The sequence below is a fragment of the Protomyctophum parallelum genome (assembly GCF_964188405.1).
Source record: "Protomyctophum parallelum genome assembly, chromosome: 21".
NCBI lineage: Eukaryota > Metazoa > Chordata > Actinopteri > Myctophiformes > Myctophidae > Protomyctophum > Protomyctophum parallelum.
The window spans coordinates 36,813,437-36,841,418 of NC_139713.1; the positions used below are offsets into that span (position 1 = coordinate 36,813,437).

A 27,982-nucleotide genomic window follows, 5' to 3' on the forward strand; every position below is an offset into this window, starting at 1 on the left:
CATGTTATGCTTTAGCTATTTAAAAATAGCAGATCTACAAGCTCATATCACGCCACCGAGTGGCGCGATACGAGCTTGTAGGTCTGCTATTTTTGAAAAATCGAAGAGCAACTGACATTTTTAGAATCTGATCTCAGGTCAGAATGGGTTCATCAGACCAGTGTGTGTCCGGCGGAAACCTCGTATGAATCTGATCTCAGGGTGGTACCCGCTCAGCGAGTGCCACCCAGTCAATGGCCTTCAGGGCAAAACGAAGCCTAACCCCTCAGTAGTTATCTTCAATGCTTTGCTAACCTTTCGAAGTGCTTATGTCTGTTTGTGGGTGTTATATTTAACCAATTTAAAGTATCAACAAGAGCTTTTGACTAGATAATTAATATATTGGACCCTTTAGAACACATTCCCTGAAAATGTATGGTTTTTGAACATACAAGGTTTCTGCCCAACAGCAGCAGATATGCTGCACATGACTGGCTATCTTTGCACAAGTCTGACGAAGGCCTGGACGAGCTGGATGATTGTCTCCTGGCCCTCATGGCTCCCCTTGGAGCCGGGCGTGGGAGGTTTTGTCTGAGAGGAAGGCAGAATGCCACTGGCTGGGGACGACGGAGATCCCCTACGGAAGTGACGAGACAGGCCAGAGAGAAGAGTGCTCTAGAAGGAGAGAAGAGAGATCGAAATAATTGCACTGAAAAACAAAAATACAAAATACCATTCATAACCTATATTTAACCATTTAAAACATATACTGTATAGTATACACTTGGTTAAGATCTACAAGCTTGTAGCTATGCCATTGTTTGCCAAATGTCGATACATTTTTCCTAAACGTTTGCCTATTATGACATGGCCAGAAAGTTTTAAAGCTTAGATAATTTAAAAACAGTTATTAACTAGAACTGAAAGAACAGATAAAGCCAGGTGGTCTCACCAATTCAGAGCTGAGCTCTTGCTTGAGCCTCTGCTTGTCTCTAGGGAGGATAGTGGGGTCCTTTAGACACCGTACAGCTTGGGAGATTAGCACGTAGAAACAGTTCTCCATTGTGAACATCAGTAAAGACCTGGACAGAGAGAGATCAATTTAAAAAGGCCCCCCTCCAGCCAATTTGGTTTCCTTTCCATTTTCACCTCTAATATAAAGCCATGCCCAAAATAGGGTCACTAAGTTGCAATGCATTTTGAGGTGGAATATTGCTCTTTAGTCTCTACCTTCACCTAGTATAAGATAAAAAATAAAATATGTGTAAATGTAGTCCACATTTGATACAGATAGCCAACTTGGTCATACATCACTTTCTTTTCAAGTGCAGCTGAAAATGTTGAACTTCATACTCAAAATGTGAAAGATTTAGTCAAAAATACAAATACAAAATAGTGCCTGGGGAATCCATGTATAGTAGGTTGGTTACTACAAGTTGGCACTGAAGGGGTATCTCAGCATTCTTAGAATTATTTCTGTGAACCAGGGCCAAATGGGTCAGGAAATGTAGGGATTTAAGTGTTTCCCATATAATACCAATCCAAATAATACTTAAACACAGGGAAGAAAGAGGCCTAGTCTGCCTACTTACTTGAGTGCTTGGATCTCCTCTGATGAAGCTAATGAGGCTATACTCAATGAAACTGGCTCTTTCTTCTTCTCCATCTGCTCATCGAAACAACAGAGTTGGGGAGACAAAGGCTATTAGGAGCACAAAATACAATAAACGTAAGAGAAAAAATGCAATCAATGGGTGAAAGCCGATTTGGTACGTGCACATCGTAGACACTGGGAAATTACAACGTTGGTTGTAATGTAAACTAGCATTGAAAACTGTGCTTTTTTTCACATACTGTAGCCAATTGCTTACACCTAGTTTTAGCAACGGAAGCCAAGATATTGTGCCCAGTCTCTCTTGAGCAAAGCATTTAGAAACTGACTGGTGAGGGGCACCTACCTCTCCTAACATGATGAGGGCCACATTAATGGTGGCCAGCAGAGTTCCAAAGGAAGGAGGCACATCTGGGTCAAAGGGTGATGTTGTGAAGCTGAGGACAAACAGGGTCCTATACTCTGCCAAATCCATACACTGACACAGACAGAGAGAGATGCACGTTATTCCATACAATGACACAGAGATACACACTGTGGAGATAACACATTATTAATTGGATGCCTTGAGGTTTGTGAGGCGTGCCTGAGCGAGCCAATAGGTGAGCGAGTACCCACGCTGAACAGATGGCAAATGGCCTTGCATCAACACAAACAGCCTCTGAGTTGGTGAGCCGTGGTGGATGGCGATTATTAAAAACTGTCATCAGCTTTAAAAAATAACCGACACACTCACAATGTGACGATTGCGACACACTGTGAACTTGTAGACTGGCTATCTTGTGGCAAAGTCCTAATCTTAAATTTGTATTTTTTTAAGCGATTTCACAATAAGGGGCCACAGCCAGAGACTACAGCTACTGTATTTGGGGGTCCTTGGCATGGAAAAGTTTGGGATACCCTAGCAGATCCTCAAAACACAGAACACATTGTGTGAATGTGTTCACACCTGAAAAAGGGGGACACACACATCATTTAACACTGTGCAAATACAGTGACAGTTGAAATGAAGAAAATGCCAGCACTCATTGTATGTCCTTTTCACATGAATGCATTTACCTACGATGTTGATAACGAACGCGTTTCGGCCTGTGTGGCCTTTGTCAGCTTTATCATATCATTATAACCCGCAGGTTGTCTGCTTCGGCAGTACTTTCTTACTCGGATTACAGTACAGTAAAAGCATTGTGTGTGGTACCAACCTGGTCGAGTAGGATCTGGCAGCAGTCTGGAGTGAAGTGTTGCAGAGTAGCCAGGGTTTTGCTGAGGATCTTCAGAAGGCTGCACTGTACAGCCAGCAGGGCCTTCTGCTCGGCCTCCTCCCTCTCCCCTCCACCGGCAGCGTCCTTGGAGGGAGTCTGGGCTGACCGCTGGGATCTTTGGAGAGGACCAGGGGGTAACGCCTCACCATTTTTCACCTATAGGAATTACATTTTTACTTTACAAAATATACATAATCATAATAGGCAAACAGGAGAATTAGCTTCACAGCACAGTGCTGAAACACAAAACACAGCAGTGCATATCATTTCTTAACCCTTTTGGTGTTAGCATTATGTTATGCTTTAGCTATTGAAAATAGCAGATCTACAAGCTCATAGCGTGTCACCGAGTGGTACGCTACGAGCTTGTAGGTCTGCTATTTTTGAAAAATCATGAAAATATTTATTTCAGAAAACCGGAGGATTTAGAAGATTTTCTTTTATATTTCGAGGTTAGGCCTAAATGGGTTAAAGTAGTGGTTATCAAAGTGGGACCCCCAGAGGTCCTTGGGGTGGTTGGTACCCAGAACATACTCCAGTATAATCACCAGCTAGACATTAGCACCAATTAGAGAATGTATAATAATGACTATTCAGATGATCATAGGTTTCACTCTCACTCGCAGTGTAGACAGTGGTAGAATTGTGTACACACAACATCTAATAAAACAAAAGTACTTTTTGATTTCAAAACAATGTAAATAAAAAATGTGTGAGTGAGACCTGGAGATAGTGATGGAGCATCTTCTTGCTATGGAGGAGATATGTACACGTCTGACACAGGTAACACAGGTTCACCTGCATGTAGAGAGAAACGCAACCAAAACCAGAAAGGTTAGAAAGCTGTACTGTCTGTTAAAGTATCAAAGATATAACTAAAGGCAACAATAGCGTCCATTCGTCTACTCTAGCCGGTATCATTGTGTTTCTCTTGGGACGAACCTGTACATCTCGGAGTAGCTTGGGCAGGTGGAACTGCCATTCCTTGCAAAAGCTGGAGAGCTGCAGCAGGAAACCCACGGTGTGGTCAGCCTCGTCCAGACACACCAGACTCTGCACCGTGCGCACTGCATTCAGACACTAAGGCAGCACAGAAGGAGAAGCATTAAGCCTGATCCGTTGCAGTGTTGATTCGGCCACAGTAGGCGACTAAAATGTATTTAGTCAGGCCTTGATGGCGTAATGCCCGATAGCCGATCTACAAACTCACAATGCGTCACAGCACACACACACACCTTACCTGCAGTATGCGTTCTTGATGTACTCCAACAAAGTCAAGAGCCTCATTGATGAAGTTGTAGCGCAGCGTCTTGAGCAGACTCTCCATGAGAGACATACACAGTCGGTACACCCCTGGCCAGCAGGGGGAGTCCTGGCCTTTGCGAGAGAAACCCTGGACAGACACATTATAGAGTGTAGCTATGCAGTTAACACAGGAGGGAAATTTAGTTTATTCTTCGATTATTATTATTTTCCTACGTCAATAATGCTGCTGCTGACAAAAAGTCAGTCTAATCAGCTCAACTGATGATTTCTAACGTGATTCATCCGTTCTCAAATCTTCTATTAACAGCTAGGTGTGCTGTCATGCTCATTTCAGCACGGCTGGAGAGCCTACTGTATTTCAACCAATTGCTTGGCCAAAATAACTCATTCCACTTTTGTCTTTTTTCTTCTTTTTTGGGCGACTCATCTGCGTACCATCAGAGGAGGGACCACCAACCTGTGGTACACGTACCACAGGTTGATTTAAAAGTCGATACATGTTTCAGACAGTGTAAACTAAAACTCCGTTCTTTTACCTGTGAGGCTCCATTTGAAGAGCCTTCATACACGCTGAGCAGTGGAAGACAGATGCTCTGAATGACTCCAGCTCCAGCAACGGCAGCTGCCCCCTGCAAGGACAATTTGAGAGGTAAATGTGACAAGGCTTGCACCAGGGGGGGGGGGTATTTCACTTTTACATAACATTTCAGTTCATTTTAACTTTTCTACTCTCAGACTGTCGTGTGCACAGACACCGTTTTTATAACTTGCTTGGTTGGTTCAATATTTAAATATTTGATATTAATTTGATCATCTCCATCCGTTTGACCGCCAGGATTAATTAATCTATCTATCGTGCATTGCCAATGTTTTATCGCGCAAAAGAGCCAAATATCCGTAACCGGATGTTACAATGACAAAATGCTATGTGTGGTCACTGTGGTGTCTTGACTCTTGACCGGTTGTTGTTCTCTCGGTCGGTGGTAAAAAAACCAGACCGTGAGTATCACAGCGCCTCCTGCTGTCGGCCGTTGAAAAACCTTGTTTTCACCAGAAACGACATTCATTGCGCCGATTTGGAGATACAGGCCATTGAAAGCAGCACATAGAGTGCAAGTGGATGTGCGTGCATCTTCAAAATGGTCGCGGCCACTGTCCCACTTTGACTGTTATGCTAACGAGCTGAAGCTAACGATTCGATCCGATCAAAACATGTTTAGATAGATAGATAGATACTAAATTGATCCCAGAGGGGAAATTCAGATGGTCCCACAGCTCATACAGGCATACAATAAGGTTAAAAATACAGTACAAAAAGGGGGGGCACGGGCTAGGGTTAAAAAGGTGTCACTAGATATTGCACGTAGACCCATAAATAACTAAAATTCACACCCGTGTAAAGTGAGTGGTGCAACTCTGTGTGGGGGTCCCCGGAAGTTCCAGACCCACGGCGAGCCGCCCCACGTCCGAAACGGTAGAGAAATGAGTTACCATGTGAGGGTCCCTCTACTGTACTGTACTGTCACTGTACTGTACTGGCACACGCAAAATCAATATACAGTTAATAAGTGCGTGTCTGTTTGTGTGTGTGAGTGTGTTAGGTTGCGCACAGGTGGTGAAAAACAACCATGCTATTTTCGTGCTCATACCCACCAAACCAGCCAGCCAGCTACCCAGCCACACACAGCTCCGTAAGGGAGTGGATGCACCACTCAAAAATTTGATTAAAGAATATAAACCCTGGAAAACATAGTCTACGGTTCTGGCAGGCTTCACGATTCATTTAATCCTACGGTTCTGGCGGGCTCTGTGTTAAGGCAGCTTGAGAAGAAAAATCACAGGCTTATGGCATAATAGTGGTTTGTTGTGTTTTTGTTTTGTTTTTTTGGTTGTTTGTTAGGCAGTAAGGAGTTACAGCAGTCACAGTGACACACAGACACACACACAGACACTCAGACATTGTTAGAATTATAGTATGATTATTGAGTGCTTGGATGTTGCATGACGGTAGACATTAAAATGACCCCAAAAGTGCTTTGAAGTGAAATACACCTTTCATGTGAAGGACTGATTTAAGTACAATGTCCCTGAAGGCACACAGTGTTTCGGTGCATTTACCTGCGGCGTGCGGGCCAGAGTGAGCAGCAGGTGCAACGCGGCCTCAGTGAAGTAAACGTTGTGCTTGGAGCGCAGACTGAGCTCCAGGGCACTGAGAACGGAGGGAAGAACTGGAACCTTCCTCATCACCGACACCCAGTGGTCTCCGTCCTCGTCAACGCGACACAGCTCCTTGGCTAAGTGCAGTGCCAGCACACAAACCTGACAATAGACACACAGTATTGTCAGTATTTCTTCGACTAATACTATGACAACAAATGTCCGTCGACTACCTTTGTTAACTGACGAAAGCTAAATGGAAACTCAATGAAAACTAAGCTATGATGACTAAAACTAAGACAAAAAATATTGACAATTTCATCAACAAATAAAAACTAGACTAAAATGTTAGGACGAGGCCCAGGCCGTAGCGTAACGGTCTGGGCACCAGACTGGTAATCCAGTTGCAGTGTGCCGCGGGTTCGACTCCCGGACCCGACACGGCCTTTACTGCATGTCATCCCCCCATCTCTCTCCCGTTTCCTGTCAGCCTACTGTCTGTCCCTTCAAAAATCAATAAAAGGCGTAAGCCGCAAAAATATATCTTAAAAAAAAAATATATATGTTAGGACGGGACTATAGTGGACAAGAGATCCAGATTAAGTCATTTTACACTTTGTTGCCGAGCCAAAACACATTTCAGTCGACTAAATCAACCGTAGATTTAGTCGACCAAAATTAGACACTAACCAATGTGACTAAAACTATTCAAAAAGACTATGACTAAAACAGAGAAAGAAATGTTGCCGTGCCGTCAAAATCAACAACACTATCCGCGGCACGCACCCCGTCTCTTTGGTCCTTTTGAAGACTGCGCGGAGCGTCCGTCTCCATGCTGTCCTTGTCCTCCGGCACCACGTCTCCCGCCTGGCTCATGTGGCGAGTGCTGTCGATCAGGGCCAGGGCCTCGTCCTTCACCGTCTCACAGACGCACAGCAGAAGCTGGGGCAGCTGGGATATTTCGCCGCCTAGTGAACGGTGAAATTGCAGGGTTGCATTCATCCGACGACTAAAAAGACACACATGCACCGTACTCTGTGTGTGTGTGTGTGTGTGTGTGTGTGTGTGTGTGTGTGTGTGTGTGTGTACTTTCATAAATGCTTTTTCCGTCTGGACTCAACGACGATATTTTCCTTCAAGCCATTAAGAGTAAGACCTGGCACGCATCTCGTGTTACCTTAGCTTTGAACCACTTTAAATATTATTTTAAAGTTTAGCTGCTGAAAAATAGCAGTGAAAATGTGTGCAAATCTTTTAATATATTATTTCACAGCGAAGGCTTTTAACTCATATCTTTGCTTCTGGGGGGGTCCCTGGAACATTTTTTAGAAGAAATTCTTAGAATCTGGTCTCAGGTCTTAACGGGTTAAGCCGGAGTCTAAAATGTGCTTGTAAGAGACGCACCATTGAGTCCCTGTATCTGCAGCACAGAGATGAGTGCAGAGAGGACCTTGGCCTTGGTCCTCTCCATCAACTGCTGGTCAGCCTGTAGGACGCTCTCCAGGATGAGGGACAGGGGGGACAGGACGTCGGGGGCTGTTGCCACCACACTGCAAAAGGAAAAGACATGGAATGGAGTGGAAAAACGTTCACATGCACAACTGTCAAACTCATCTTCACAAAATGCACATGTTCAGGACAGTACAGCGTATGCACACGCGCACACACACACACACACACACACACACACACACCTTCTCCACTGTTTGAGGAGGGTGAGCAGCAGAGTGGCCATCATGGATCCAAGACGCAGACACGGGACCGACGTAGGCACCATCAGCTAGGTGTGAGAGAAGCAGAACAGAGAAATGAGAAAATGTCACTGCTGATGGACACATAAGATAAAGCAATGAACAACAATAGATCAGTGGTTTTTGACCCTTTTCATATCAAGGCCCATTACCAATTAATGACATTTAGCCTCTCAGACCCAAAACATAGAATAGTTTGTCGTCGTTGGAAGGCAAACGCTACTCAAAATAACATTTCTTCTACATTTGCTCATTGTGTAGACTTCTTGATTTTTCAACAATAATTTTACTCTTGAGAGTTAAAGATCTAATAAGGGTCCATTTGGTTACCAATACCAACTCTCCCTCATTTGACTGGGACCACCTGGAATCCCTTCAAGGACCACTGCTACTGCTGGTGGTCCCCGGACGACTGGTTGAAAAACCACTGTTTTGGATGACAAGAACTTAATTATCCTGGTAACTCACAGCTGCTTTGGTGCCATCCAGGACGTCCATGAAGAGCTTCAGTCTAGTCGAGTCCTCCGTCAGGTGCATGACGTCAGACTACAGGCAAAGAACACACGTCATTTAGCTCTAGAACAGGGGTAGGTAACTTTGACGATGGAGAGGGCCACTACAGTTCCACACTCACTCCAGAGGGCCACATTGCATATAGTGTCATATCAAAAATAGCAGACCTACAAGCTTAAAGGACAACTTTAGTTTTTTTCAACCAAGGTTCATGTTTTAGTTTGTTATTAGATAAAGCAAAAGATGAGTGTTAATCTTTTTTCATTTGCTGCTTTCTTTCGTTTTAGGGAATTTAGCTGTTTTTGACAGGGGGGCGGGGGCATTCGAGCATGGGTCTAAATATGTATTTTTTAACACAATTTTATGGTGATTTCTTTTTTTTATGGTTTACTATAGTCCTAATAAACCCCAGGAAATTACATCTGGCCACAGAAGATCACAGGATCTACTGAATGTGAAGGTAGCCTACTGGGGGAAGCCTTATACCGTATAGGCTCAATATGTCAGTTTGTCACATTCAATAGATCCTGTGATCTTCTGTGGCCAGATGTAATTTCCTGGCGTTTATTAGGACTATAGTAAACCATAAAAAAATAAATCACCATAAAATTGTGTTAAAAAATACATATTTAGCCCCATGCTCGAATGCCCCCGCCCACCTGTCAAAAACTGCTAAAACCCCTAAAACGAAAGAAAGCAGCAAATGAAAGAAAATGAACACTCACCTTTTAGTTTCTCTAATAACAACCTAAAACATGAACCTTGGTTGAAAAAAACTAAAGTTGTCCTTTAAGCTTTTGACCATGAGCTTGTAAAAAATAATTCAAGATTTCAATTCCAATATAGCAATAACAGCAAACCTACAAGCTTGTAGGTCTGATAATATATCAGTATTCCGATATTAAACTGAGCGCCACATTAAGTGAAGATCTGCTATTATCAGCTAAAGTTTAAACATTTTTTTTTTTTTTTTTTTTTAAGATATTTTTTTGCGGCTTACGCCTTTTATTGATTTTTGAAGGGACAGACAGTAGGCTGACAGGAAACGGGAGAGAGATGGGGGGATGACATGCAGTAAAGGCCGTGTCGGGTTCGGGAGTCGAACCCGCGGCACACTGCGACTGGATTACCAGTCCGGTGCCCAGACCGTTACGCCACGGCCTGGGCCAAGTTTAAACATTTGAGAACAAAGTGGGTCGCCGCGTCACTCATCAAGACATACGTGGCTGGTGGACAGGATGAGCAGCATCCTCCAGGCCGAGATGAGCATCTGGGTCTCAGAGAACGACTGGATGCCCTCCTCCCCTTCCGTCTCCGCCACGTGGCTCACCAACGCCTTGACGTACTGGGACCAGTACTCGTATCGCCTCCCGTTGGAGAACCTCTGCAACGCGTCCTTCAGGGACTGCTCCAGGGAGCCACTGTGACGCCACAGAGAAGAGAGGCCAACGTTTAGGAACCCCATTAGAAAAGATATGCCAGGGACCCCAATAAGAGAAGATTTGTATGGCTCTAGCAGTGATTTTCAACCAGTTTAATTTTCAAGGACCCCCAGTTTGACATGCATTAGTCAACGGACCCCTATTTAATAGCATTTCCATCTCTGGGAACCCCAATTTATATTGTAAAATCAATGCTAATTTAACTCTGAGAGTGTACAAATGGTGTGTACACTTTTTGAGTTTGCAGACCCAGAAGGGTCCATTTGGTTCCAAATGATCATTTAACTGAGTCCCCCCTGGAACTCCCTCAAGTACCCCTGGGGGTCCCCGGACTCCACTTTGGGAACCACTGGTTTAGTGCACAGTTGTGAGACTAATCTCACAACTGAACGTCACTACGTGTTGTTGTGAGCTTGTGGATTGGCTATTTTCGCTAGTTTTGCACACGGTCATACGGACATGGAGCATAAAATTGGGGATTTATTTATGAAACAAAATCACACCCATGTGAAGTGAGGGGCGCTCTATCATATTCATCATACATCATCTCATTCGGGCCATTGTCAATGGCATTTAATGATTGCGTTAGGACAAAGTTTGTGTTTACACACACACTAAAAGCTGGACATAGGGGGGGCTAGCACCTCCTATGAGGCCCCTCCTAAGGGCCCTCAAAAATACATAACATAAAATATGAACATACAAGATTTCTGCCATACAGCCATGTTATAGCAACCATAAAATTATTAAGAATGGAGAAATTACCTGACAACATAGTAGATCTCCAGGCCAATTATTTTCATAACAAAAGCACAGGTTTCCAGAACACAAGGCTAAGAGGAGAAAAATGTAAGACCATTAAGTTGACTACTATGGCACTATGGATGTATATTAGTCTATCAGGTTGTAAAAGTAAGTAAATACCTCTGTGGTGTCAGGAGGAGACGTGAGGGTTCCAAACAGAGGAGTTGTCAAATTTTCCCAAAACTTCTCTCTATGGAAAAGCAGCCATACATTAATTGTAATCAATCATCCATCAAATAAGAAATCCCACATTCTAGGGGTGCAACAGTTAACGAAATCGATTATAATAAAGAATCGATAATTTAACCAGTGAGGGCGAGAAGCGACCAAAGGGTGAGGTCCCACTGAAACAACACTTTGTTCTTAATACGGCACAGTTGAGAAGCAGGAGTTACAACTATTAATCTGGTGTCAGTGAGGTCAGATGTACAGTAGAGTTGCTGGCCGGCTCCATATATGCAGATCTAATATGTCAAACCATGATGTACTGTATGGCGATCCAGGGTTTGATGAGGTCAGTGTCGTGATCTTCATATATGGAGATCCCGGTGATGATGAAAAACAGGTATGGCCAGGGTTCATGACCATATATAGCATGTATTGAGTGTAGAGGGTTTGATGTCAGTTGGAGATATGGAGACAGCTATATATGGAGCGTGTCACAAGGCGTGACTCACGACATTCCCATATATGGAGGCGTGACCGACCAACCAACAAACCAACTGACTTTCATAGTAATCTGTGACCTTTGGTTGCAATGAAAGAATCGATTACAATTTTGGGAATGGGGCAAAATAGGCAAAGACAAAATAATTCCAAAATAGTCAAAATAGCAGATGTACAAACTTACAATGTGTCTTGTGAGCTTGTAGACCAGCTATTTTCACTATTTCCGCATGACGCCGTTGTGCGACGAAGTATAAAATAACAGAAAAGTGTTATTTCGCAAAGAAAATAGTTGATAGTTGCAGCCCTACCACAATCTTTCCCTGGTCAAAAGAAATATTAGCCAGAGACAAAATGCTTACTTGGTGCGTAGGACAGAGATGGCGCTGTCCCTCCGATCCTGCCAGAGGGCCAGAAGGAAGGCCAGGGCGGCCCGGTGAAGCAGAGGAGGACACCAGTACTTGCCCTGCTGCTTGGAGTCAATGAGATCCAACACCACCGCAAGACAGCTCCATTCTCCCAAGAGGAACTCCTGCAGTGCGGGCAGGCCCAAAAAATGCCATGAAGTCACCAGAAACATTTTGGATCATTTAACAACAGGAGGAACGCTAGCATCCTTGGAGAAAATAGGCCAATATTTGCCGAAAAACTACAAATGCATTGCATTTTTTGCTATTTGACAAGGTGGTGTACATGGTTACAGAAGTGAGTGTCAATGATTTTGCCCTGTCAACAGATTACATTTTAGGGACTTGAGGTACACATGCTAGTAAATAAGTCATGTTCCGGTAGGAATATAATTACACATTTTATCTCAAACAAGGTGGAAAATTACTTCTACTATATGAACATTTTAGTCTAGTTTTTATTTCTTGACGAAATTGTCAATATAGGTAGTCTTACTTTTAGTCATCATAGCTTAGCTTTATTTAGTTTCCTTTTTTTTTTACTTTGTCAGTGAAAAAAAGGTAGTCGACGAACATTTTTTGTCATAGTTTTGGTCGACGAAATAAACGCTGCTTCGGTGCTTACAAAAAAAGGTCTTCTCACCTTTGAGCCCTCGCTTCCATCTATGACCTCCAGATTTAGGAAGAGCTCGATGAGGCCAGGCTGAGTCTCCACGGCCACCGTGAGGAACTCCAGGATCATCACTTTGATCCTCATGTCCTCCGTCTTGCTCTGCAGTCGCGTCAAGAAGGCATCTCGGATGGCTGCCGCGTCGCTGCCCAGACACGCATACACCGACATGGGCGCCACCTTAGGGACAAAACAAAAAGACGATTTGGGGTAATGTGTCAAATCCTTTTTTTTTTTTTTTACGAAATGTGGACTGGAGATGACTGTAGTCATACTGATGATGTCACAGAACTGCAGGAACAGTAACAGTCTTAAAAGGCTTCAGTGGTTAAAGGGACATTTCACTGCTGGAAGAAAGTGCAGTCACTCAATGTTAACAGTTTGACTGCGGGATTTAATAATCATGATCCTCATCTAAACAATGAAAACATAACTTGTGTAACTCGTGATTGGGAGGGAAGCTGTTCTACATCAATTAACTCGGGGAAACTCGTTAATGGGAGGGAAAGTGTTAATAATATTTGTAGTAGATAACAGTAGCACAATTTGAAATTTGCATCCCATTTTTCCAAGTAGCACTAGTTAAATAATGTGTTTTTGAGGGGCGCTAGCCCCTCCTATATACAGCTTTAGTCCCCACACGTCTCAATATTTGCCATTGACAATGAACGGAGAAATTAGGTCAAAATACCGCTAAATATGACGTAAATTAAACATCAAAACATTAAACGCCATTGACATTGAAAGGAAAATGTACGTCATATGTAAACGAGCAAATCAGCTAACCAATCACAGGCAACAGGCATTCTGATTGGCCAATATGAGATGATTCATGATATGTATGATGATAAGAGTGCCCCTCACTTCACACAGGTGTGATTCTTCTCTTTAATAGTGATATGAGGTAGGGGCGGGCAATATGAAAAAATATTATATCACAGATTCACAATATCTTTCAGAAATGATCACAATTTTGATATTCAACTGGATTTGTTTGTTTTTATATCTATATAATCAATTTGTTATTATGCTTATAGACTATTCGTTTTTTATGCAAATACATAGATAGAGGGATAGATAGATGGATAATCAATTCATTTTATGTTGCTCATGTATGGATGGATGGACAGACAGACTTTCTATCCTGCTGTTTTATCGTGTGAGATTCAGTGCAGGTCGCAGGCTACTCGAATGGTGAATTAGTATTCTAACATTCTCCTTGGCTTTGACTGCTTCAGTTTAGACCATCGGACATATAGGCTACTACACCTCTGTGTGGTGGAAGGAGGTGGTGGGGGGAATGGGGGATGTTTGCCTTTTTTCCGTCGCTCGTTATGCAGGCTACTGACTAATATGTATCCAGCCAAGTCGGTCATTCGTATTATCATTTGCGCTGCGCACACGCTTTTGTAAGCGAGGTGCTGAGCGAGGGTTGTTTCGGTAGAATCCGTCCACGTGCGCACGTGCACGGCCGCACGCTGTTTCACCCACGTATGGTTAAAAGTTATATTGAGTGATGCTTGAACATTAAACTTTCCAAATAACTTTAGTATTCAACGTGTCGGGGTCCAAGCAACTCCTGTGCTATCATGCTATCCTGCTGCGTTCGCTTCGCTGCTGACAGGGAAGAGAACTGAGCAGCAACACAGGGAGCGAGGGGAGGGGCGGTGGGACCAAAGGGGACAGATCTTCAAATGAACGCCACATTGAGCCTCGACACGTTGTTAGCTTGTAGATCTGCTCTTTTTGGCGATCAACACCGCCATACTATAGAAATATAAATGCAGGTATAGAACCGCGACTATAGAATGTGCACTTGCGGTCAGAGCCTTGTCTTTAGCACGGTCAAATTCTGTAGTCGCACCGGTGCTACAAAGTGAATTTTACAACTCGCACGGTGAAATTTTAAGTAGCAAATGCGAGTACCTAGTCGCACTGTCGAGCCCTGCATGGCGTCATGACTAAAATATCTAAAAACACATATTACACAATAAACCCCAGGAAAGCCAATTGATGGGAGATTAATCACACATCGGTATCGGCCGATTCTAGTTGTTTTTAGATTAATCGTCATCGGTTCCATTAATCAATCAGACCAATTAAGTAATCGGTCCGATTAATCAGTCTGTCTTTTCAGATAAACAAGCCCAAAGTAACAGCTTGAACAGATCTACAAGCTCACAATATTAAATATAAAGTATTTATTAAGTTAAATCTGACTTGCCTAAGCCTGCAGTGCAGACAGTGACCCCGTTACATGTATTTTTCTGAATGGACAAAATTATTATAATTTTTCAATACAGAATGAGATCATATCAACATCGGTAATATGGGTTATCGGAACATGACAGCAATTCATTATATCGGGTATCGATTTCTTTCCAAAATGTCTCATCGGCACATCCCTAGTTTCTAGTTTCTTCTTCTAATTACAGTTGTCAAGTAATGTCGAGCTGCCTTACCGTGGCAAGCCTCTTCAGCAGCTGGATGGCCAGCCGTGGGAGAGCGGGGTCATGTTTGTGGTAGATGTACTTGGCCAGGACGGCGATCAGGTTGGTCCCATGGCCCCCGTGCTGGGTCAGGGCCTGTTCCAGAGGGGACACCACGTCAGAGGGCGGCTTCAGGCGGATCACGTTGTTGGTGACGGAGAAAGCCAACTTCACCGTCTGGATGAGGATCTGACCTGGGCCTTCAGAGCCACCACTAGATTATTTTTAAAGAAAAAAGGCAAAGATATATTACAGTCTAATAGTGACCACCATGCTTCGTGTTTTATATATATAAATAGAAATGGGGGGGAAAAGGCATTCAACAGACAGTTGAAGTAGCATAATATAGATCCGATACTGGGCAGGATAACAATAGACATCATTATTAATTATTTGTTTGTAATTCAGTCATACCTGCCGGGCTGTGCGGCTATAACCATATCGATGGTGTCTACTCCAACCCCCATGATGTTGACCACGGCCTGGCCTGCTTCAGTGTTAGCCAGGCTATAGATGCACAGAGACTGCAGGGTGGGAGTACTGGAGCAGGAGAGAACATGGACATTTGGTTCTATGAGAGTATTTAGCAGCATCCATATAGTTTGAAGAACTATAACTGTCTCTGGCTTGGCTCATGTGATAAGTGCTGTCAAACCCCGAACCTAACCATAAAGCCTTGATATTTGTGTTTTTTCAATAGGCCGAAAACTGAATTATTAACTGAATAATGAAACAACCCTGATGTGAGCTTACAAGCTTAATACAGTGTACTGTAGTGGCAAGAAAATAATTGTAAGCAGTACATGCTTTTCTCCAAGATAATTATTTTTTCAAGAAGCTAATAGTTTGTTAGATGAATGTCTTTTAAATGACTCTAGCTTGCTAGTATCAACAGTACTAGCAAACATATGAGTATCTTGTGGATAATCTCCTGGCAGAGATTAATATGATTATAATAGGACTGTGTCAGGCAGGGATCAAAGTACAGAAATGTTAAACACTACTGGATGTTAAACAGTTTATAGTAGATGGATTGTTACCACTAACTATCCCAAAGCCATAACGTGAGAATGCAAATAATGTTAAAGGGACCATTTAACAAGCATTGCATGAAACATAAACTGTGGAGATATCATTCTTACCTTTCCTCTCCCTCTGGAGTGAGGTTGAGAATGGCATGGACCAGCTCCAAGATCAGACAGCCTGCATTAAACAAGAACAGTAGCAGCAGAGGTTCACTTTATTTACATTACACTAATGTAATAAATACCCATACAGCCACTGTAGCCTCATCTAGAGGCCAACCGACTGCAGATTTTTGCGTCAAAAAACTATTTGAGAGCGCTAGCCCACTGTCTACTGATGTTTAGACTGACATTTTGTCAAATTGTGCAACAAAGTGGAATCAATAAGAAACCTTTCAAAATTTAAAAATGCTATAATACCCTACAGTAGTATACTACTTTTGAAAACTCCCGATACCAATGTCTAAAAAAAGAAAAGTAATGCGTCATGTTGTTACATCCTCTCACCTATCCTTTCTCTGACACCATAGGTGTTGTAGCGCCACTTATGGTAGGTGGGCAGCATCTCCTTCAACACCAGCAGTACACATGGAATCAGGCCTTTGTTCTGAGTGCTGCCCAGCTGACCCTGGGATTAACAGAACAAGCAAAAACATTTTAGAGTTGTTATAGGCAGGTTGCTATGCATGGTAAGATCACAAATGCATGTGAATGAGTGTCAACTAAAGTAGTGCTATCATTAATTCAATGTTCATGTCATGGACGGATATGCATTTGACCACGGACACCCATTTGAAAAGATTTTTTGCCAGGATTATTGAAACGAGTATTTTCAAAGGATTAATGTTCCAAGGTTTTTCAAAATGCTTCAGTTCATTTAGCTGGAGACTCCGCCAAGAGGCCGTTTCTGGACCTAACATTGAGAACCACTGCACTAATTGATGTGAAATTCTTTCAGTAGTACACTACCTTGACTAGGGTTGTGATGAGGCGCAGGAAGGCAATGGTCACAGCATACTCTCCCCTAGGCTGCTCGATAAGAACCAGCAGGTTCCCATAGTTACCTGCCTTCATGCCTTCGGCACTGCAAAGAATACATTTGGTTTTATTAAATAATTCCCCTTAGCAAAAATGGAATACCTCATTCTCCTATATATATTTGGTAGCTCTCCATTAAAGCCATTCAAACTCCAGGTACCTTATGCATTGGGCCATGTTTGTCAAGGGGCTGGCGGCGAAGGGGAGGAAGCCTGTGTGATGCAGACTGGACCATACCTGAAGGAAGAAAGGCAAGTGTGGGTCAAATATATTAGGTTAAAGGCGTGACTTATTAGGGGTGTAAATACTGTAATGGAACATCAAATTCACAGTTTGGTTTGATAAAGTAGAGGGGCGCTAACCCCTCCAATGCATGGTTTTCGGAAATTACGTCATAGGCCAGCCAAGTCCATGGACTTTTAATATTTGTCAAGAGACTAATTATACATTTCCCAGCCCAGCCAAGTTTATGGAGTTTAACCCATTCTGAACGGGCACCCATTTTGGTGTCAGCATCATGTTATGCTTTAGCTATTGAAAAATAGCAGATCTACAAGCTCATATCGCGCCACCGAGTGGCGCGCTATGAGCTTGTAGGTCTGCTATTTTTGAAAAATCGAAGAACGACTGACATTTTTAGAATCTGATCTCAGGTCAGAATGGGTTCATCAGACCAGTGTGTGTCCAGTGGAAACCTCGTATGAATCTGATCTCAGGTCAGAATGGGTTAATGTTTGTTTAGGGTAAATTGTGATGGAACATCTTGAAATACAGAACATCAACATGCACCCCAAAATATGGGCGCCCCTCACTTCACAGGAGTGTGATTTTATTTTAATACAAAGCTTTCAACTATCGTATCGTACTTCTTTTATGGAGAGGCTTTTTGGAGGCAAGCGTAGAATATAAATATAAAATAATAATAGATGGATACATTCATACATGCAGTGAATAAGGGAACTGAAGGGGATTCGTTTAAAACCCTGCATTCTCCACTATTGACTATCCATGGATACACTGCAGTGATTTATTTTGCCCCGTTTGAATCTGCTGGGAAAGGCTATATAATGCTTTGAGGGTTTTTAGTTGCATCTTGACATGTTCAAGGTATGATATAAATATCTGTAGTTACACCTGTAAAAAACATAGCCAATACATCTACGGTACATGCACATTCAGAGTGCCTACCTTCCCTGGCATCCTGGCAGCCAAAGCAATAAGGCAGTTTACACAAGAGGCGATCACATCCACTGGAGGGTTGATGACCGATGTTAACCTGATGGATACATGGATAAAAAAGTATATTAAATAGATTCATAACATGCAAGTCAAAAGCGTGTTTAACAAGAGAAAACACAATTAGCTTTTAACCACATAAGCTCTATATACTAGATGCAATGTTCAAGTAGATAATGTTCAGCCAGTGCTGTACTCAATGGAATTCACTAGCTAGCTAGTACAGTAGGTACAGGTAGGGAGCAACTTGCCTCTGCAGCAACAAGTAGATTCGAGATGTAAGTGGCAACAGACAATCGGACACAGTCCAGTCTGTACTTATGACCTTGTGGACCAGATCCAGGATGGGCTTCACACGTTCACAGTGAGCCATCACATCTACAGAAGGGGGAAAAGGGTTCATCGTTCACCGCAACAACACATTCAATACGGTTTTGAATTTGTAATGTGTTTGGGTCCAGTCAGGTTACCTGCCGTTGAAACCACATGCAGCAGCATCTCAACCTCACACGTGAAGAGAGTCCATGAGCTGTAGGAGTAGTCCCAGCGCACTATGTAGGTCTGGTCACTCCGCACCCCCACCTGACCAAACACTCCTTGAGGCATCCGCAAGTTAGTCTGTCCCAGGCCTGAGGGTCAGGATATAACAGCAGTATACCATGAAGAATGGATATATCAGAGGGCGCATTAGCAGAAAACAGCTACATAGTTCAAAATGAATCCAAGCAACACGCTTTTAGGCAAGTTCAAATTGCAACATTTAAAATTGTGCAAAGACTTCACTTAAAATTGAAGTTTATCGTCACCTCATGAGTTTACAGTAATACAAAAGTGGGTGAAATTTGTTTCCAGACAAGCTTCCACGAATCCAACCAAAGTTAATCATAAGAAAAAGGAAAGCGTACCCATCTCAAGCACAGGAGACATAGTTTAGCAGAAGACATAAAATACATAATACATAAATGTGAGTATATTCACATTTATATATGGTCATAAATACATTTAGCGACAGTGTGACTGACAGCCTGTATCATATTCATAACCATCAACCACACTAACCAAAGGGGTAGAGGAGCTTGGCTGTCTGTCTCCTCCACAGTGTCTCGTCATCTTTGGACACTATGTCATTGGGCTTATGTTTGTAGCTTTCTGTGTAGAAGGACATCTTGTCTAGGAACGTGTACACCTGCCACATAGAGGAATCTATGAACACATTTCCAGATACATGATATAATGTAGGTTTATGCATGTGTGTGTTTATGTCAATACCCTTTTTGCCGTTGACTTGTTTGACAGAAGAGCAGTCAGGAGCTGTAACAGGGGTCCTATTTTGTGAGGGAACATCCCGACAGCACTGTCCAGAATCATTCCTAATCCCATGTTGGGCTTCTGAATGAAAAAATGAAAAATTACAATTCCATGTGGCAATAACTATACTAAAAATGATTTGCTTCTTTTCATCAAGAAAGGCTGTTTCAACTTAATTTCTCTCACCATTTCCCAAAAGACCTCGGCCAGGCTGGGAGCAGAAAGGACGTCACAGGCAGTGTTGATCAAGTCCTGTGGAAGCAATGTGTTGTTATTAGTGGTCTTTGTAACATGATGTCCATTTGTAACTATGAGAATGTACAAAAGACCCTTACGTGTTGATTTTGTTACATTTGGAGTGTTAATTTATGGGGTTTTTAGGGGTTCAGAGTCTTGCTCAAGGACACTTCGATACTAACTCTGGGGGAGCCCTGGTTCGAACTGGCAACCTTGTGGTTTCCATCCAGCCACTCTACCCCTGAGCAACCGCCCCCACCGCAGGGCCATTATTTAGGCCTGACCTCAAATTTTAAAAATATTCTAAATCCTCCAGTTTTCTGAAATAAATATTTTCACGATTTTTCAAAAATAGCAGACCTACAAGCTCGTAGTGCGCCACTCGGTGGGGCGCTATGAGCTTGTAGATCTGCTATTTTTCAATAAATAAATTATAACATGTTTAAAACACCAAAATAGGTTCCAGCCCAAAATGGGTTAATATGATAGAAACAGGCCTCTAGGCCAGTAGTTTTCTAACGTAATTTCAAAAGATGATACCTGTTGGTTGCCCAGAGTGTCTTCTTCAAAGGATGTGATGACAAATGAAAGGAGGCCATAGATGCACATCTTTGCTGTGCTTGCTGTGCACTAGAAAATAGACAATGCAACACACAGAATGAACAGATGTATATGTAATGACATGTTATTTGAATGTATAGTTAACGGTACAGGTAGCAATAACATGAAAACAGGTATGGATTTTAGGCTTGTGCAACATAAGGAAAGGAACAGGTTACATGATAGTGCCACTCTGATAGCATTCAAATGTTTGCAAAAGTCAAACAATTATTAAGCGCATGTCTCAGTAGTACTTTCAAAGTATATTCCCAAGAGCATTTTGCAACAATGATTTCTTCTGCAGCCCTAGCATTGCCATTAGTTGCCCTTACCCCAATATGTTTTATATCATGGGGTAATTGGTCAAATTAATACATTTGGAAGAAAGTGGAAAAAGATCATTTGGCAAAAACAAATTACTTAATTGAAAAAGAACAAGGCAGGCATACAATAAAAAGAATTAAGGTGGGCAAAGTGGAAGGGTGTGAATGACATTAGGACATTTTGGGACATGTATTTATTATTTATAAAACTTCCCAAACGTATTTGCCTGCTCCCTTACATTATTCCCAGAGACGCCCAGGCCCTGCAGCATGGTGGACAGGTACTGGAAGACCCCCAGCTGCAGGGAGGCGTTGCCTATCTTCCTGATGACGGGGCTGGATTCATCTGGCTTCAGCGTGTGCCTCAGCAGGACCCAGGCCAGCAGCACAGGCCCGTGGTGAGGAATGTCACCGAAGGTAAGCAGCAGCTGGTCCATTTCCTGGGAGGGAACATTTATCTCTTAACCCATTCTGACCTGAGATCAGATTCATACGAGGTTTCCGCCGGACACACACTGGTCTGATGAACCCATTCTGACCTGAGATCAGATTCTAAAAAATGTCAGTCGCTCTTCGATTTTTCAAAAATAGCAGACCTACAAGCTCGTATCGCGCCACTCGGTGGCGCGATATGAGCTTGTAGATCTGCTATTTTTAAATAGCTAAAGCATAACATGATGCTGACACCAAAATGGGTGCCCGGTCAGAATGGGTTAAATATTTCTAGGAAGGAAGCTCACAGCTCGTCGTGGTGCGACGTGTAGTGAGCTTTTGAGATCTGCCATTTTCACTTCTGTCTTTTTTCCTAGCCTTTTTTAGGACATTATGCAATTCATGAAGAAATTACCTAATTTTAGACACAACGGACCAATGGTGATAAGATCTTTAGCAATAGGATCAAGTAACTGTAGATCTTTGCTCTAGTTCCATTAGGGCTGCACACAGTTTCAAAATATTCTGATATTACACCACCAGACATTTGGACCACAAGTCAAATCAGGATCAAAGTGTGGAAATTTGGGGGAGGGGTTAGGGTTACTCCCTTCAGACAGAAAATGTATGTTCACCGACTGATCAATTTAACCCATTCTGACCTGAGATCAGATTCATACGAGGTTTCCGCCGGACACACACTGGTCTGATGAACCCATTCTGACCTGAGATCAGATTCTAAAAATGTCAGTCGCTCTTCGATTTTTCAAAAATAGCAGACCTACAAGCTCGTATCGCGCCACTCGGTGGCGCGATATGAGCTTGTAGATCTGCTATTTTTAAATAGCTAAAGCATAACATGATGCTGACACCAATATGGGTGCCCGGTCAGAATGGGTTAAAAACTGCTGATGCAATATCTGCGGTACATTATACAGACTCGAATCAAACTTTTGGTGACAGCTATATGGGTCACGTGGTGTTGTGTGCTACTAGCCTACGTCACTCATAGAAAGTCAGCTGTTTGCAAGGCGGCATTTTCATGAATGGAAAGAGAGAGGGGGAAGGTCCAACTTTGTTGACCGCAAATCGCTTTTTACTATGCTGTGATTCACTGTGGTAAACTTTTAACTTTAATAAACATAACATAACCCCTGGAGCAGTGATTCTCATATGACAACGACTGAAGCAGCGAGTCTGACAGCTAAAACATTACCCCGCTTTAGCATCATACGCTATAGACGCCATACACAAACCTTGCTGACGTCAGGAGTGTTAGAGAACTGGTGCTGCTCAGTGCTGTCCTCCAGGGCACATTTATGAAGAAAGTCTACGTCCATTCCCTCAACAAGGATCAGAGAGCTAAAATAACTGCAGCCAGACAAAACGTAAAAAAGGAAGAAAAGCATAACCCAAAACATTGATTAGTTAATAGATAAATGATACAGGCTAAAATAAATGACTAGTGCTGGACTAATAATATACACCCAAATAACCAACAGTTTCCTGTATTTCTGTAAATGTCCTCAATTGGATTGATTACCCTTCCTCTTACACTTGGGGATTTAGCATTTTATTATGACGCAAAAACGATAGAGGGTCAGTTTCAAAGTTAAATTGAAAAAAGTTAAACACTGCAATGAACCTCTGACCAGCATTTAGAAGATGAGTCCCCTCAATTCCCAGCTAATGAGAAACACACACAGTTTCTTACCCGATGCGCTCGACCAGAGTATCCATGCTTTTGTCCACTAGGTGTCGGTTGGTCTGCCGCAGGCCAAAGCCCTGTTCCTTGAACATCTTTGTAAAGCTCAGCAGGTCAGAGGGACTCATCTCAAAGTATGCATAATACAAGAAGAGGATCTCCAGCAACAGTGACTGTTCTCTCAGACACTGCAGGAACCACCGAGATACCTGCCTCTCCGTCTGGAAGCCAAACACAATGCTTTATATATATAGTAATATCATTATCTATTAGCGTACTGACTTTTATCTACTGTAGGTCACATCAATCTCCATTTTTCCTATACAATAATTGTGACGTATGCCCCCACCCCACCCCCCCACACACAAACACACACCCCCAATCCCCCCTCCTGTGGTCAGAAATATTTTTATTTTATTCTTACCATAAAGTTTCCATGTGTTTCCCATGTTGGTGCCTCTGCTTTGAATAAGTTCTCAAACTGAGACTGGTAGCTGCTAACCAGATCCTTCTCCAGTTTGTTAACACAATTTGAGTACTCTGCCTTTACAGAAACACAAAACATTAAATTACAGCAGAGCAAAGTACAAATACAGTATTGTCGCTGTCTTGTCAGCTTTACAGGGAATAAAGCCACGACTGAAAGGTTTTGTTTTGTCAGGTCAAATCTTAATCTGTGATTTGTGAAACAGCAAGAAAGTAGCTAACGCCTCTAGCGCCGTTTCTGAAACAATTAGCACAATATGTAAAATTATAATGTTCAGGCATTATCCTATGATCTTGCTGTTCTACATAAAGAAATTGAATATTGAGGCTTAAACCTTTGCTTTTATGAATTATCCAAGACTACTAACATTTTCACGAGTGATAATAGATTATAAGTTTTCCTGGAAACCCCATAGAAATTATATCCGATCTAAACTAGCGAGAAGTGTTGCTTTAATAAAAGTGTTATGTACTTTTTGTGCATTTCTTTTACGGAAGATGCTTCTGAAAATGTTAAATCTTAAAATAACCAAAAACGTGAGCTTGCTGATCGGCTATTTTCCCTCCAACTGAAATCACTTGTGGCGAGTGGCAACTGACAACTTCAATCCATCTAAAACCATAACTTTTCGGGAAATGGAATCCATTGTAGTTATTTAGTCAAACAATTACTATACTTTTCATTGGTTAAACCCTTAAAACAAGGCTCCAGACTTCCCAAAACAAACTGGTCAGGCAAGTACAGCATCTTGCAATGGGTCTGGTCGACAAGATTCGATACACCACAAAGATACCCATGTACCTGTCTAAATACTTCCTTAATGTCAATGAAGTTCACACCCCCAACACTAGAGGGAGTTCAACAAACCATGTTCAACCCAGATTCGGCACAAACAAGGGACTAAATTATTTTCGCTCCTATGCCACCAAAATGTGTAACGCCTTACCAACAGCCATTAAGACATGCAAATCCCTTGACTCCTTCAAAACCGTTCTCAAAGGGCACCTACGGACAGCAATTCGTAACTATTTTTGTGACTTTTGTAAAATAAAGTAAATTACAAAAAAAGGATTAGAAGGTTTCTGCCTGTTAATAATAATGTTATTTATTTATTCGGGAGAACTTAAGGTAGTTGTGTTTGATCGGTGAGTGAAATCTTGAATCTCTTACCCTGTAGGGATGTCTCTCATCCTGAAAATATGTCAACAGGAGTAGGACACATCTGAGTAAACAGATACGTTCCTCGTGGTAATATTCAGAAACCTGTGGGCCCAGACAAGACACGTTTAACCCATTTAACCCATTCTGATCTGAGATCAGATTCATACGAGGTTTCCACCGGACACACACTGGTCTGATGAACCCATTCTGACCTGACATCAGATTCTAGAAATGTCAGTCGCTCTTCGATTTTTCAAAAATAGCAGACCTACAAGCTCGTATCGCGCCACTCGGTGGCGCGATATGAGCTTGTAGATCTGCTATTTTTCAATAGCTAAAGCATAACATGATGCTGACACCAAAATGGGTGCCCGTTCAGAATGGGTTAAGACCCGAGACCAGATCCTACAAATGTCTTCAAAAGCCTAACAGTTTTCTGAAAAACCCATGTTTCTATGTCAGTGGTTCTCAAACTATTTCATGTCAAGGACCCCCAGAATGTTGTTCCAGGGACCGCCCCCAACCCCAGAAGCAAATATTTGAGTTAAAAACATTCACTGTGAAAGAATATATATTCAAAGATGTGCACACATTTGCGTGACATTTCAAAAATAGAAGATCTACAAGCTCATAGCGCGGCACTCAATGAGCTTGTAGATCTGCTATTTTTCAACATCTAAAGTGGAAAATAATGGTTAAAGTGGTTAAAAGGTGACACAGATGCATCCTTAGGTCTAAATCGGAGTAGAATTTAAGTGTATACTGACCTTCAGCAGAAGGACTTGGCTTTGTCTCTCATCCTGAAGAACAGTCTGTAAAAAAGATGGTTTGTTGTAATATATCCACCACACCGTACATGAATAGCACCACTAGTGTGGTTCTGTTGAGTGAATCCAAGTGGGCATACACACCTTTAATGAATTACGGGTTCCTCTGTAATCCTCTTGTAAGTAACACTGTAAAATCTGCACACTCTGTTGCTCATCAAGACCCTGCATCATGTACAATACATCCATAAATGATCATCATGACAAACAAAGGAAACCTGACATTTATATAAAGCAGCGTCTAACAAATTCTCACCAGCAATTTGCTGATCCTCAGGCCAAAATCCTTCAATGTTGGGGGCACATCTTTGTTGGCTTTAACTTTACCAGCAGATGATGTGCTGTAGACACAGGATAATGTCACTTACGGTACACTAGCAGCAACACTTTGTTAATGTTAAACATTATTACACTGTGTTCCTTGTTTGAATCAAAGCAGGGTTTCCTGCAGACCTTTTTTGCCTTGGTGCAGCGCCATGCCAAAAAAATGGAAACACTGAAAGCTAGTGGAATTATACCTGGGTGGTTTATAGTAGCTCAGTCCTTGATGTAGCCGCTCCCAGTGTCTATCTAGTTCCGCCTCAATTTGAGCCTTCATCAATTAAGGGTTCATAAGGGGAGAGAAAACACATGCAAAATATAAAATATTTTCTTCTTTTTTTCCCCCCGTTTCGTTTCAAATTACAAATGGTGTGGTAGACATCATGGCCTCCGACCACAAAACACTAGTTCATTAGTTAATTAACATGAATAGCCCTGTGAAGGTATAGAAGACATACCGGCTCTCGCAGTGCAGATCTTCCCAGTAATATGGTCCATAACTCTCGACTGCTCCTAACAATGGGTTTAATGGTGAGATGTTTATATTTCAAAAGCAGTGTACAAAAAGAACACACAGTAAAGGTGGTTGCACACTGGACGTGTTTTTTTGGAAAACCGATGGAGAAACACTGCTAAAAATCAGAAAAACGCGCTCAGTGTGCAGGGACCTTAAATGTGATGAGGTATGCAGGTACAGTATGTGGCAGCCATGAGGTGACTAAAATAGGGCAGTCAATGGACATCCACTGGTTTGGTGGCACCGGCGTCGGGTCCATTGGGCCTAATTTGCCCAGTCAATAATTTAATCCACACTACACCTGCTTGGTGGTACAGCATACTCTGTTTATTTAACCCATCAGGATCTGAGTGTGAATCCAAATGCCTTCTAAATGAGTAGTTGTCACACTTTCAAGATTATTCAAAACTGTTTAAAAAAATAAAACAGATGCACAAGCTTGCCGTGTGCTACAGTTCTAATAGAGCACTAGTGTCTCTAGAACAAGCTTGTGGCAATGTGCACCAAAAATGGATACACAAGCTCAGAACAATGAAAGTTTAATTCTTAAAATAATGAGAATTAAGAGTAAATAGTTGTGGAAGGTTCAAAATAACAATTTTAATAGTTGCCCAGTCGGATGAGGTAGCCTGCAGATTAAGGGTCCCATGGGCAATGCACAGACATTTTATAATAATGAGCATAAGTGAGGACCATTTATATGAGGTTGAAAATTGATGAAGTGGTCCTTTAATTGTCTGTTGCCGTGTGGAACCTTTAAAGATATTTTTGGGCCTTTATTGGACAGTGTACAGTACACTACAGTATGGTGACAGGATAAACATAATGCTAATGGTAGTATGAATATGAAAGAAACTGATTGTTTTACAAATTGCCTATGTGATGACTTGGATGTATTATTTGACAAGTCAATACCATCATTTGTAAAATAAGGAAATATGCCTCCTACAAATCATAACTAAATAGCAGTCACAAAGCAGTGGTGGTGGTGGTACCCCCACCATCCTCATTTAGTTCCAATATTTAATTTGTCAATATTATTACTAATACTAAGCCATTCCAGTTAATAGTTAAGTCTAATGCTGCTCAACCAAACGCCACAATAGAACTGGGCCAACATGAGCCACCGCTGAAACACCAAGCACCAAGAAAAGTCATCCACAATAAGCCTTTTAGCGTTTAAACTCAATTAACTTAGAGCCATTTTATGGACATGAGTCAGAACAGCAGGACGAGATGTACAAACTCGTTGCACCGGCATCTCGTTCGATCGAAAAGGACGTATGTTCAACTGACAAGAGTGCCGACACTTTTCCCAGTTGAGCCGTGTAAATAGAATACGTGTAAAGTAACTATTTAGCCTTAAACTTCATGCGGTTGAAAAGTAACACAGCTGCTGCTGTTGTTGTCATCATGCGGTGTGTGTGTGTGTGTGTGTGTGTGTGTGTGTGTGTGTGCAGCATAAGCGGCTATGCTAAAATAACGTGGCGGCAACTACACAACTTGTCCCACTCTGAATTCAGCGTTAAGGCCAGCTGTGAGATAATGGATATACGTTAAGGGGATTTGGAAAATGCTGCTGTTCGCCATTGGCAAATGTCATTGTAATTGGCTGCAATGAACACAACAAAAAAGTTTAACGTTCGTTGTTTTACCTGACACAAATCTCCGAGTCCGCCATCTTTTTTTCCTGCCATGTGATTGGATGTCATTTGTCTTCCGTTTCCGTCTCTTTCCCCGCCTACTG

The 27,982-nt window shown here is 42.2% G+C and overlaps 1 protein-coding gene across 1 annotated transcript; it reads right to left on the reverse strand.

Moving 5' to 3' along the window:
- Window positions 1-205: 205 nt before the first annotated feature.
- On the reverse strand, window positions 206-27,932 carry nup188 (nucleoporin 188). Its single transcript, XM_083793520.1, has 43 exons — window positions 27,891-27,932; window positions 26,177-26,231; window positions 25,916-25,989; window positions 25,654-25,738; window positions 25,482-25,562; window positions 25,338-25,382; window positions 24,580-24,672; window positions 23,347-23,466; window positions 22,932-23,143; window positions 22,474-22,588; window positions 21,025-21,225; window positions 20,403-20,492; window positions 19,812-19,877; window positions 19,587-19,706; window positions 19,377-19,503; window positions 18,788-18,946; window positions 18,569-18,695; window positions 18,270-18,357; window positions 17,242-17,318; window positions 17,013-17,127; window positions 16,551-16,671; window positions 16,161-16,221; window positions 15,433-15,558; window positions 14,992-15,232; window positions 12,503-12,709; window positions 11,815-11,984; window positions 10,907-10,976; window positions 10,748-10,815; window positions 9,763-9,961; window positions 8,496-8,573; window positions 7,971-8,056; window positions 7,681-7,826; window positions 7,063-7,244; window positions 6,238-6,438; window positions 4,656-4,748; window positions 4,094-4,246; window positions 3,796-3,933; window positions 3,577-3,651; window positions 2,794-3,009; window positions 1,938-2,069; window positions 1,572-1,645; window positions 932-1,061; window positions 206-654 (listed from the first exon to the last, which is right to left on the reverse strand). The coding sequence occupies exons 1-43, from the start codon at window positions 27,914-27,916 to the stop codon at window positions 475-477; spliced, it is 5,223 nt and encodes a 1,740-aa protein (XP_083649646.1). The 5' UTR covers window positions 27,917-27,932; the 3' UTR covers window positions 206-474.
- Between the last annotated feature and the right edge of the window lie 50 nt (window positions 27,933-27,982).